Source organism: Mus caroli, chromosome 2 (assembly GCF_900094665.2).
Source record: "Mus caroli chromosome 2, CAROLI_EIJ_v1.1, whole genome shotgun sequence".
Classification (NCBI taxonomy): Eukaryota; Metazoa; Chordata; class Mammalia; order Rodentia; family Muridae; genus Mus; species Mus caroli.
In genome coordinates, this window is record NC_034571.1 from 125,563,328 (window position 1) to 125,574,587 (window position 11,260).

Consider the following 11,260-nt stretch of genomic DNA (forward strand, 5'->3'; position numbering starts at 1 on the left):
AGTATAAAGGACTGAGAATGGCCAGCAGCTTAAAGAGAACCACAAGATGGCCTTTACCATCAGATAATAAGACTCACTAAAATGAGGCAGTATGGAGAGGGTGAGTCCTGGGTCAGTGAGTAAAGAGACCTGAAACAGAGTAAGCATCAGGGTCCAGGAGTCTCTAGAGTAACATCCACATACATACAAACTCTGGGTTATTTTTCAAGATGAAATTATAGGGGAGTTAGGAAAGGTCCATCTCAAAACAGGATTCCCAGGATAGGTGGGCCACGATATCATTAAAAGCTGTGTTTATATTCCCCCTTCAGAGTTTAAGCCACGGTTCCCTTTAGTGTTTGTCTTAGTTAATGTTCTACTGCTGTGAACAGACACTATGGCCAAGGCAATTATTATAAGGGCAACATTTAATTTGGACTGGTTTACAGGTTCAGCGGTTCAGCCCATTATCATCAAGGCAGGAACAGGGCAACGTCCAGGCAGGCATGGTGCAGGAGGAGCTGAGAGTTCTACATCTTCATCTGAAGACTGCTAGCAGAATACTGGCTCCCAGGCAGCTAGGATGAGGGTCTTAAAGCTCACACCCATAGTGACACACCTACTCCAACAAGGCCACACCTCCTAATAGTGCCACTCCCTGGGCCAAGCATATACAAACCATCACAGTGTTCCCCCTCTTTTTCTTCTATGGCAACAATGTAGATCCTGGCAGTCCGCTCCCAGCGTCCTTCACCCAAGCACAGAGAGATCTAAAACTTAATGTAGAGACTGGCTCTTGGCCAAGAAAGAAAAGAGCTTTCCTTCACCAAGGTCACCAAGGTTGTCTTAATGAGCAACCAACTTAGCCAGCCCAAGACCAACCTGAGAAGCCAAAAGATGATTTTAACATTGTTTAATCCCATGATTTTCTAGGGAAAAAGAGGAGAGGGGAAGTATTGGAAAACCAGTGTACAAATACTTCAAGGAGAGAGCAGCTTTAAGTAACTACCAATCCCTGGTATATTTAAAGAGTAGCATTAACCCTGTGCTATGTCAACAATAGAGGGAGAACCTCTCTCATAGACTGTACCTTCCCCCCTCTCTTGCTGTTTTCTTTTTGGCCTAGGCTAGCCTGGAATTCACTATGCAGTCCAGGCTGGCCTCAACTTATGCTGAGCCATCACACCAAACAATCTCCTATTTCCTGTTCACTGTTTCCTATGTTCACTGTTTTCTTTTAGGCCTCAAACATTGATTTTTGATTTTTTTGAAAGAATTTCAGACTTTAGAAAAATGCAAAAATGGTATGCTATTTTAGTATACAGTTCATCATAATTGCCCAAATGTTTATATATTTTTTTTCTTTACTTAGCCAGGCATAGTGGTGCACATCTTTAACACCAGTACTCAGGAGGATCTCTGTGGGTTTTAGATTGCCCTGGTTTACATAGTCTCAGGCTTGTCAGGGCTATACACAATAAAGCCCCATCTTTAAATTAAAAAAAAAAATCAAGCCAGGTGGTGATGATGGCACACACCTTTGATTCCAGCACCCAGAAGGATCTCTGTGAGTTTGTAGCTATCTTGTTTTACAGAGAGAGAGAGAGAGAGAGAGAGAGAGAGAGAGAGAGAGAGAGAGAGAGAGAGAGAGTTAGAGTTCCAGGACACCAAGGACTACATAGTGAAATCCTGTCTGGAAAAAACAATTGTATGTATGTGTGTGTATGTATATTAATTTTTAAGATATGAAAGTGATTCCTTTTTTTCTCTTTTCCTTATACTTTCCCACAAATTTTGAGACTAGAAACCTCAATATGCATTTCTAAAAACAATGACATTTTTTGACTCTCCAAGGACCTCTCCCTGAAATCAGCAGACATGCCAGCACAGTTACAAGCACAGATTATAGTGGTGGGGGTTGGGGGAACAAACACAGGGTGACTCATTGAAATGTGATGCATGGCTAAAAACAGAACTAGAACTCGGGAGGCAGAGGCAGGTGGATTTCTGTGCATCTAGGCCAGCCTGTTTTACACAGTGAGACCCTATCTCAATGAATACATAATTAAATACGTTTGTAAAGGAATCATTACTGAAAATGGGAATAGGGTAGTGAACCAAGGAGAGCAGCCAGTCAAAAAGAACTGGGCCATAAGGCCTGTGAGTCTTTGCAGGTCGTTTACAAAGCACTGGCCTCTCTGGTGTAATATTCTGTGTCTCCTCACACATTCTCTGCTTGTTATATGTAGCCCAGGTGGGCAAGAGTTTCCAGTCCTTCTCTGACAATAGGCTTTGTTCATTTTCATATTTTACTTTCTTCTTTTTAAAAATTGAAAAGATTTATTTACCTTTATGTGGATGGGTGTTTTGCCTACACCTGTGTCTCTGTGTACAGTTCCCAGAGAGGGATGTAATCTATATGCCTTTTCAAATTTTACCAGGGTCTCAGAACTATCATTTTTAAGCCTGGGCTTGATGATACAGGAGAGTGGTAGTGTGCTTTTCTGGTATGCCCGTGCCTCTGTGTTCTCTCCAGCAATGTAGAAAAACATAAATGAAAAATTAAAAACATACACTCTGAGGCTGCAGTTTTTGGTAAATAACCTTCCAGGGGGAGGCATCTTTCTATGTTCTCAGCATGTTCAAAGAGAATTTGAGCCTCACTCTTTTCAGGAAAAGGAACTGAAAACTTTTATCACCTGACCAAAAAGATCTCACGTCAAGTTTCACTGGTCCTCGAAATCTGTTATCGGAGCAGATTGTGTCTCTTCTGGGCAGGATGATTGCCCAGTTCTTTTCCCCAATTCCTTATCAGGCTAACAGAATCCATGTCAAAAATAACCTGGAAGATGTTATAATCTCTGTTGCACACATAATTTAAAATGTGTTTCTATCTCTATTTAAAAGCAAGCAAAGAGGAACAGGTTTTCAAGGATGTACTAGCTCCTTAACTCACCCCAAGCTATGCTCCTGTTGTAAAAGAGTGACTAAGGGCCAAAGGGTGACAGCTTAAATAAATGTCTATCAGAAGAGCTGGGTAAGTGACCAATCAAGAGAAAGAGGGGGAGAGGAAGGGGGCGAGGAGGGAAGGGGAGAGAGGAGGGAGAGGGAGATGGGGACGGAAGGGAGGGGGAGGGAGAGGGGTGGGGAGAGGTAAAGAAATAGCACCAGTTATGTATGCTCCAAACTAAATTAGGCCTAAGCCACAGAAAGTGGTTACAGAGAAAACTGAACTTGGAAAAAATTGAGAGATAATTTTGAAGTGTATCCTTTGGCCTGTTTGATTTTTTTAAGTCAATCTGAATAAGTACGTCGGGTAGGAGATTCCATGGACAGAGAAGACAGACAGAGCCATAGATGGGATACACAGATACACAAACCAAACATCTCAACCAAGAGCAGGTTACACATTCGTGGTTGTACACTTAGGTTTACAGCCATTACTCTCTTGTTAAGGTCTAAGAACCGCCTGTGTGTTTATTCCAAGCAAGGATTTTCTTCAGCTTGGCAGAGGAAACAGAAAGCTGACCCCGTCATTTACACACTTCAGAATCACAAGTATCCCACAACCTCAAACTGCAGCATCGGAGGTGTGCGCGGAGGAGCTGGAGCGCAGGCGCGACAATATGAGCTGAACCCTTTCCCTCCTTGCCTGACATCTACAGCACCTGACGTCCCCGCATCCCTGCCGGTGTCTGCTGGGACCCTGCGCAAGGCCACACGCACTGGCTGTGCTTCCGCCCGCTGGCGCCGCCTCGGGGCTGCTCCGTGACGTCAGGGCTGAGCGAGGGGCGCCCCCGCCCGCCGCTCGCCCCCGGGTACTGCACCCCGCCTGCCCTTCATAAGAGCCAGGCCTGCGCCCACCGCGCCACAGCTGCTCTGCGGAGCCCGCACCCGCCGAACTCCTCCTACACTCAGCTGGCGAGCGGCACCATGCAGCCGGCTATGCTCCTCAGCCTCCTGGGCGCAGCGGCTCTGGCCGGTGAGTGGGATTTCAGCACCCCGGACAGCTCCTAGAGCTGGTGGCACTGGGTTTCACTCTCTATCTCGCCTCTCCTCTTCCCTGTATCCCTTGCCTTGCCTTGCCTTGCCTGGCCTGGCCTGGCTTTGAGTAGGGGAAGCAAGAGCTGTCCAGCTTTTTCCTGCTTTCCCCGCCAGGGATGTGCAGCCCTTGGAAGCAAAGCCGCATTCTGTGTTCTCTGCAGAGATGTCAGGCTCTATACAAAAAGCTAGAGAGAGCCTTTGTAGCCTGACTCTCCGTGTGACTTTTCACAGCCCCGTGACCACAGAGGGGTGGGAATGCATGCAGTTGGCCCTACAGAGTTTCCTCTATTATTCTAAAGGCACTGAGTTAGAACTAGATCCGAGTGCATTTAAGGCATTTCCCTCAGCATGTCATATATGTGTGTGCAGGTCTTCGTGTGTCTGTTTACAGGGTTAACATATTTACACTTTGTATTTATGTTTCTAAAGAGAGGTAATTCACATTTTAATTTATGAATGGAAGCTGTACTAGATATTTCTTTCCTTTTGTGCTCTAGAAATAAAAATAACAAGACGGTGTTACACCCATGAAATTATCTTTGGAGTAGCAAAATGAATGTTTTAGTCAATTTTGAAGAATGGAAACAGAAGTAGCTAATATTTGACGGTTGTGTGTGGATGAGTGCGTTGCTAAGTCTCAAACTACTCTAAATTTACTCAATGGTCTCCAATAGCCTGAAAGATGTGTTTGTGTTGGGAAACTGAAAAATAAGTATAACACCAAATTACGCTAGCAGCTCTTTGTCTCTGTGAATGTCCTCGGAAAAGTGTTTTGTTCTGAGACTGAGATTTCTAACTAGAATTGAGATATCCATATGTCTATATGAAATATATATATGTATATATATGCCTTTGATTGACAGGAATCTCTCATCCAATGTTTGACAAAATAAAAGCCAATGGTAATTTATGTTATTGCATTCATAATGTTCTCATTTTTAAAAATCATTTTTACAAATAACTATTTTTTTAAATATCATATTCTTAATTTGATAAAAGGAAACAAACTGAACAACTTAGAATTTTTCAAGTCCAAAGTATTTTGGAAAGATATTGCTGAACAGGACACAATGATACACTGTACACAATGTACATTGTGTTCTAGATTACAAAAGAGTAAGCTTTTTGTAAATCGTTTAACTGGTTAGTTAAACTTTTTGGTGGTGGTTAAACATTTCATACCTCTTATGAAGGAATATTTAGTAGTAAAAAACCGAAGCTATGCAAATCTCTTCTGTTTTAGGCGACAACTCACTCATCGTGCAGCCTACTGCTTCACTTTGACTATAACCATCTCCACTACCAATTTTAGGGCATGGTCATCACCCCAGAAACACACCATGTATTTTAGCATTCACCTCCCCAAATCTGGCAATTAGGGGATTCCAGTAGTTTGTTATTTAGTAAAATCATGGTTGAGACCCCAGGAAGTCATCTGGTTAATTTTCTACCATTTCGAGCTTCTTGAAGGAGATCCACAACTGTCTGTGTAAGTACTGTGCACCTTAAAAATTAATATGAATAAACCAAATCCATATCCATATGACATGAAAGAGAAGGGTATTTTTGCTATGCAGATCCTGTTTGACTCGCAAGTTTGGTGGAATTTGGGGTGCCCATGGTTTACCAGCAGAAGAACATGCTGAGCCTACTTTGCAGCTGTGATTTTCATACGAATCAAACCTTCATAGTCTTATGGATGCTGATGCTTCAGGAGCTATTCTCAGATTTGCTATTGGATATTTTTTTGTCATTTGATTATTTTACTTTTCCATAAGCATCAAATGTATTTCTTATTTGCTACAGAAATAAGTTAAACCAGTTTTGGGTACCTAATACATCTTTAGTCACTTCTTTGCTCTCACAGATTCTATTGGAAGAAATACATATTACTTAGCATTCTCACCAAGGCTCACAACACAGCTCCATAAGCAAACCCTAGTTCCTTTCTATTAAGAAGAGTCTGAGGAGTCTCCCTTGGGGAAACGGGGATGCTCTATACTAGTAATTTGTAAACTGCTAATTGTCTAGGACAATGAGACATCCCTTGTCCATCAACTCTGACAAGGGTTAATAGTTTGGCAGTCTGGGTAGTTAAAGTACCCACTTTATATTGGAAAAGAACAACAGGCAGAACTATATATGTGGATCTGCTCTGCTACAGAAGGTCTGGAAAGTTGAACTTGGAAAGGGTGACTTCTCAGTCATTACGGGAGTAATTCTTTCATAGTTCTTCTTTCCAGAGGATTTCACAGATTTGAGGTGAAAAAAGAGACGTGCCAAAGTGAGCGTGTTCTCAAAATAGCAGTCATTGGAACATGAAAGACTGGCCCTAGGCTGGGGCTCGGTCAGGGAGTGATCACCTGCCATGTGTGAGGATCTGGGCTCAGTCTGCAGCACTAAAGAAAAGGAAAACCCACAGAACCCTCAGAGCCAGGCATAAGAACCCCGAGTGCAAACGTTGGCCAGTCAGGTTTTGTTTGACCTGTCTCTGAGGAAGAACCTGAGCCTTTCTTCATAGCTTATCAAGAACTTTTTAAACATTTTTAAGTGACCCTAATAAAGCTGGATAACAGTGGGACCCTGAAAACAATTGGGGTGGATGTTTAGTAAAGTAAGCAAATGAGAGACATTTGCCCCAAGTCTCATGTATTTTTTTTCCTCTGGGTTGACAGGCAATGGGTTAGGTAGGGTGAGTAGGTGTTTGAACAGGCTTGGCTTGGAAGAAAGGTTAGGGTGCTCATTATAAATAAATTGCTTTTGAGTAGCTTTAGTGTCTGATGCTCGAGAATTTTGCTCTTGCCCCAGCTAGGTCTTCTATTCTGGGGACCAAAGGAATCGCTCCTCTTTAAGTTTTTTTCCCCTAGCATAATGATTGTTTGTAGAAATAAGAGTGTTTGTAAAGGCTTTGAGCTTCTCTAGCAGAAAGGATTAAACAAAGGGAAAGCAAAGGGTAAAATAACAAAAGCAGCAATCATTGGGAGAAGGAAGATGTGGCACCGGCAAATGCTGGTCACCAGGCTATTTTCTGACCAACAAAGACACTCCAAATGCTGATTTAAGGCAGGCAGAGTCTCATAAAATCTTGAGCATTATTTTTTCCTTTGAAACACACTGTCATATACCAGTTGTTAAATGCCATCTTGGATATCCTGACTGTAACAATGTGCTGGAGACCTTGATACTTCTAGGTGTTTATACAATTGTAAACAACTCATAAAACCATCACAGTGAAAGCAGATCATGTAAGCAAAGGTCTTGTGTGAGTAATGATCTAATACCCATGGGTTTGGTGGTTGTTATTGTTGAGAGTTTTGTTGTTGTTATTTTGTGTTTTGGAGGGGTTTTTTTTTGTTTTTATTTGTTAGTTGTTGCTGTTGTTTGTTTGTTTTTGAGATAGGGTCTCTCTTTGCAGTCCTGGAAGTCAGGGAGACAAAGCTGGCCTCAAATTCACTCACACCCCTGCTTCTGCCTTCTAAGTGCTGTGATTAGAGATGTGCACCACCACACCTGACTTTTAATACCTGTGCTTTTGTATAAGGGAGGAGATTTTCTTGGGACCTGGAGTAATAGAGAGAGCTACAGATCCATAACCACTTGGTGTAGACAGAGGGAAAGAACTGCAGAGGGCACCTGATTCTGCTTCCATTAAAAGAATTACGATTGCACAGAATGTAGGAAACTGCAGAGTGAGTGCACAGCTTAAGACACTTTTCACAAATATAGGATGGCTGTGTAACCAGCACAATACTTGGTAAAATGCTGAAAACTAAGAAGGTCCCTCATTTGTGGTCTGGATCTGATTTCTATTGGCTGTAAGGCAGCATTTGCTTCCAAATATGCTCAAGACATTTCTGAGAGAAGCAGCAGTGTATTTTAGGTATGCACACATGTATGTACATTTGCACACATGTGTACAAGCAACTAGGAAATGATGATCATTGACGTCATCCCAACCATGGGTTCTGCTAAGTATTCACTCTGCATCCCTCTCAAGAAAAGCTGGGCAATTCTACAAATCTGGTTCATTCAGCCTCCACCCCCCAAAAACCACAAAAAACCAAACAAACAACTCAAGACATTTTCCATTTTCTCCTTCAAAGCTGTCAGCTCAGCTCCGGTGGATAACAGGGATCACAATGAAGAAATGGTAAGTTGACATGTTGGTCTTGAGTCTTGACTTGCATGTACACCTTAGACTGTCTCACTCCCTTTGACAGCTCCCTCCCTCATGTCTTGAAAGGACAAAGTTTTATCCTTCAGAGACTGGGACAAATGATGGCCCTCCTGTCATAAACAGATATATCCATCCTGGGGGCGGGATTTAGTCTTCCTGAGGACAGAGGCAATTTCCCTCTAAGCTGCTTAGAAGTGGGTTTCTATTTCCCTTTGGGCTATCACCACCCAATGCCTTCTTTCAGTCTGTAGTGTAGTGCCTGGGAGGCTTCCTCAGGGTCCTGTAAGTCTGGGTTCCTGCCCTGAGCATCCTACATCAGTTCTAGTCACATGCTCAAGCTGCCAGTCACAGGAGCTCCTGGTCAAGCTGTGTTTCAGCCACACCAGCTTTCCCGCCCACTTTTGTGTCTTCTCATAGGTGACTCGCTGCATTATCGAAGTCCTCTCAAATGCCCTATCCAAGTCCAGTGTTCCAACGATCACCCCTGAGTGCCGGCAAGTCCTGAAGAAGAGTAAGTGTCCCATAATTCAGAAAGATCTTTGTGCCTGGGGTGAATCCTTTCCCTCCAGCCTCCACCTTACCTGCAGACGCATCCTTGTGGTATAATTTGACAGACAGCGTTGATTTACTAGTATGGTACCTAGGGAGATAGTGAGTGATATGATTTCTGGTCCCTTCGTAGCTGTCTGACAGTGGGGAAGATCCCCCCCTTTTTTTTTCCAGAAAAGGGAATTGAGATTGACTGTGTGGTCTTTGAGCTGTCCATCAGCCCTTAAATTCCTTGATTTCATATTTTAAAAATATTTTAAAAGAGTCTTCGTTTGGGAGGAGCGAGGTGTGGGAAGCGCTTGCTTGGGGGTAGATAAGGAGGTGATTGGGGAAGTGTTGGTAGGCGAGAGGAGAGCAAGGTTGAAAAACTGCTCTGAGGCTAGCAGAGTATTTTCTCTGTACTGAAGAGCTGTGGGAAACACAGTTTAAACAGTGACATAAGCAGTATCTGCTGTTACCAGTTTCTAATGGAACTATGCAGTCCTTGTCCTTTAGGAAGGTAAGCCGATTCAAACAAAGTCTGCTCCTGAGAATACCTTCCACTGCTTTGCAGTTCTTAGGCAAGTTGGGCACAGTGAGCGCTTTCTTTTCACCTTTAAGATCTACGGGGGGGCTGGAGAGATGGCTCAGTGGTTAAGAACACTGAATGTTCTTCTAGAGGTCCCGAGTTCAATTCCCAGCAACCATGTGGTGGCTCACAAGTGTAATGGGATCTGATGCCCTCTTGTGATGTGTCTGAAGACAGAGATGGTGTACTCATATACAATAAATAAATAAATAAATAAATAAATAAATAAATAAATAAATCTTTAAAAAATAAAGGTCTCTTATTACAAGGCAAACTCTCTTGTGGTTGTGGCACATGGGGCTCATGCATAAAGCATGGACAATCGACAGAGTAGCCTGGGTTAACTCAATCTGCCTCAGAGTTGTGGCAGGTATGGGGGTGGTCTAAGCTCAAGTAAACAGTGAATGGATGCTTCCCTACACCCCTCCAGGCAAGACGCTTCAGTTTTCTCAAATTTATCTTCTGCTTGAATAGCTAGGGGGTTCTAAGTCACCCCAGGAAGCAAATGCTACTTCTCCGGGCCAACCCACTTTGCATCACCTTTTCCCTGACTTCATTTACCAGATGGGGTCAAAAGGAAGGGCCTGTCACATAAGGTAACCATGATTGCTCAGAGGAAAGTTACCGGATTCCTTACTCTACTTGTCTCCCAAAGCAGGTGCTTAGCGCTCAGGTAATTCCAACTTGCCAGTTGTTCCCTGGGATCTGTCTGTTGATTCTTGATCCAGAGATCAAAATAACAGGCTCAAATCTCTAACAAGGACACTGCCTAGACAGAGTCAGAAACGGCCTGGAAGATGGACCTGTCCCTTCAGGGTTGCAGTTTCAAGCCCCACTCAGGCTAGACTCGAAGCTATGAAGGAGCAAGCAAGACTAAGAGTGGCCGAGAAGCAGCACAGTGTGTGCCTCTCTGTGGGTCAGCAGTTCGAGAATACGGGCCTGGTCTCAGTGGCAGCGGCGGTGGCAGCGGCAGCAGCAGCATAGCAGCCTTAGAGGGGGTGGGGGAGGCTTTCTCAGGAGTGCCTGCTCCTTGACTCTCATCCTCTGGGGAAGAACGACACACTCTGTCACCAGACTTTGTAATTCAGGTCTTGCAAACTTTCAAAGGAAGTTAAGACTTTGAATTTTTACTTGATTTTGTTTTGGTGGTGGCAAGGAACAAGCCCAGTTTTTAAGAAATTTACCACTGACTTAAATATCAAGCTAATTATCTATCTATCTATCTATCTATCTATCTATCTATCTATCTATCTATTACCTATCTATCAATCATCTTTCTTTCCATTTAATTATTTATATATTTATTTTTGAGACATAATCTCACTATGTCTTACTTATGTAGTTCTGGCCAGCTTGGAATTCACTATGTAAACAGGAGTTTAGCTTTGACCTCAGAGACTCACCTGCCTCTGTCTCCCAAGTGCAGGGATTAAAGGTATGCACCACCACACCCTGATTAAAATTTTGATTGTTTACAGTGACATCTGATAATTAGATGTTGTCTCTGTAGTGTAGGTCAATGGGAACTCAGTTCTGGGCCACACCATTCCTCTACTGTTGTAGCTTTCTGTCTCCTAGCCCTAGTTCTCTTTCTCCTTACCTGATAGGCAGACTTGTATGCTGAGCTGAGTGGAAGGAATGGCCTGCCTGGTCTGTGTTCCACCCTAAGCCTCATCTCCCACTCTCCTGCCCACAGTGAGCAAATAAGTATTTGGAGAGAAGGGATGAATGGTAGGGTTTGTTTCTTGTTTGTTTGGTTTGGCTTTGGTTTGAGTATTTCTTTTGGGGGGAGGGTACTTAAAGATGCTAGTCCAGTTTCTTATCAGGTAAAAGATTTTTTTAAAAAAATTTCTTTTTTGGATTAACATTTTTTAAAAAAATAAATAAATAAAAATATTTTATTATATATATATATATATATATATATATATATATATATATAT

General features: G+C 42.9%; 1 protein-coding gene across 1 annotated transcript in view; it reads left to right on the forward strand.

Annotated features, from left to right (window-relative positions):
* Positions 1 to 3,419: 3,419 nt before the first annotated feature.
* Positions 3,420 to 11,260, forward strand: part of Chgb (chromogranin B) — a 13,397-nt gene continuing 5,556 nt past the window's right edge. Inside the window, exons 1-3 of the mRNA XM_021156555.2 lie at positions 3,420 to 3,961; positions 8,127 to 8,173; positions 8,618 to 8,711. Coding sequence (XP_021012214.1) covers positions 3,913 to 3,961; positions 8,127 to 8,173; positions 8,618 to 8,711 — 190 coding nt within the window. The 5' untranslated portion in view covers positions 3,420 to 3,912. The remainder of the gene's footprint in view (positions 3,962 to 8,126; positions 8,174 to 8,617; positions 8,712 to 11,260) is intronic.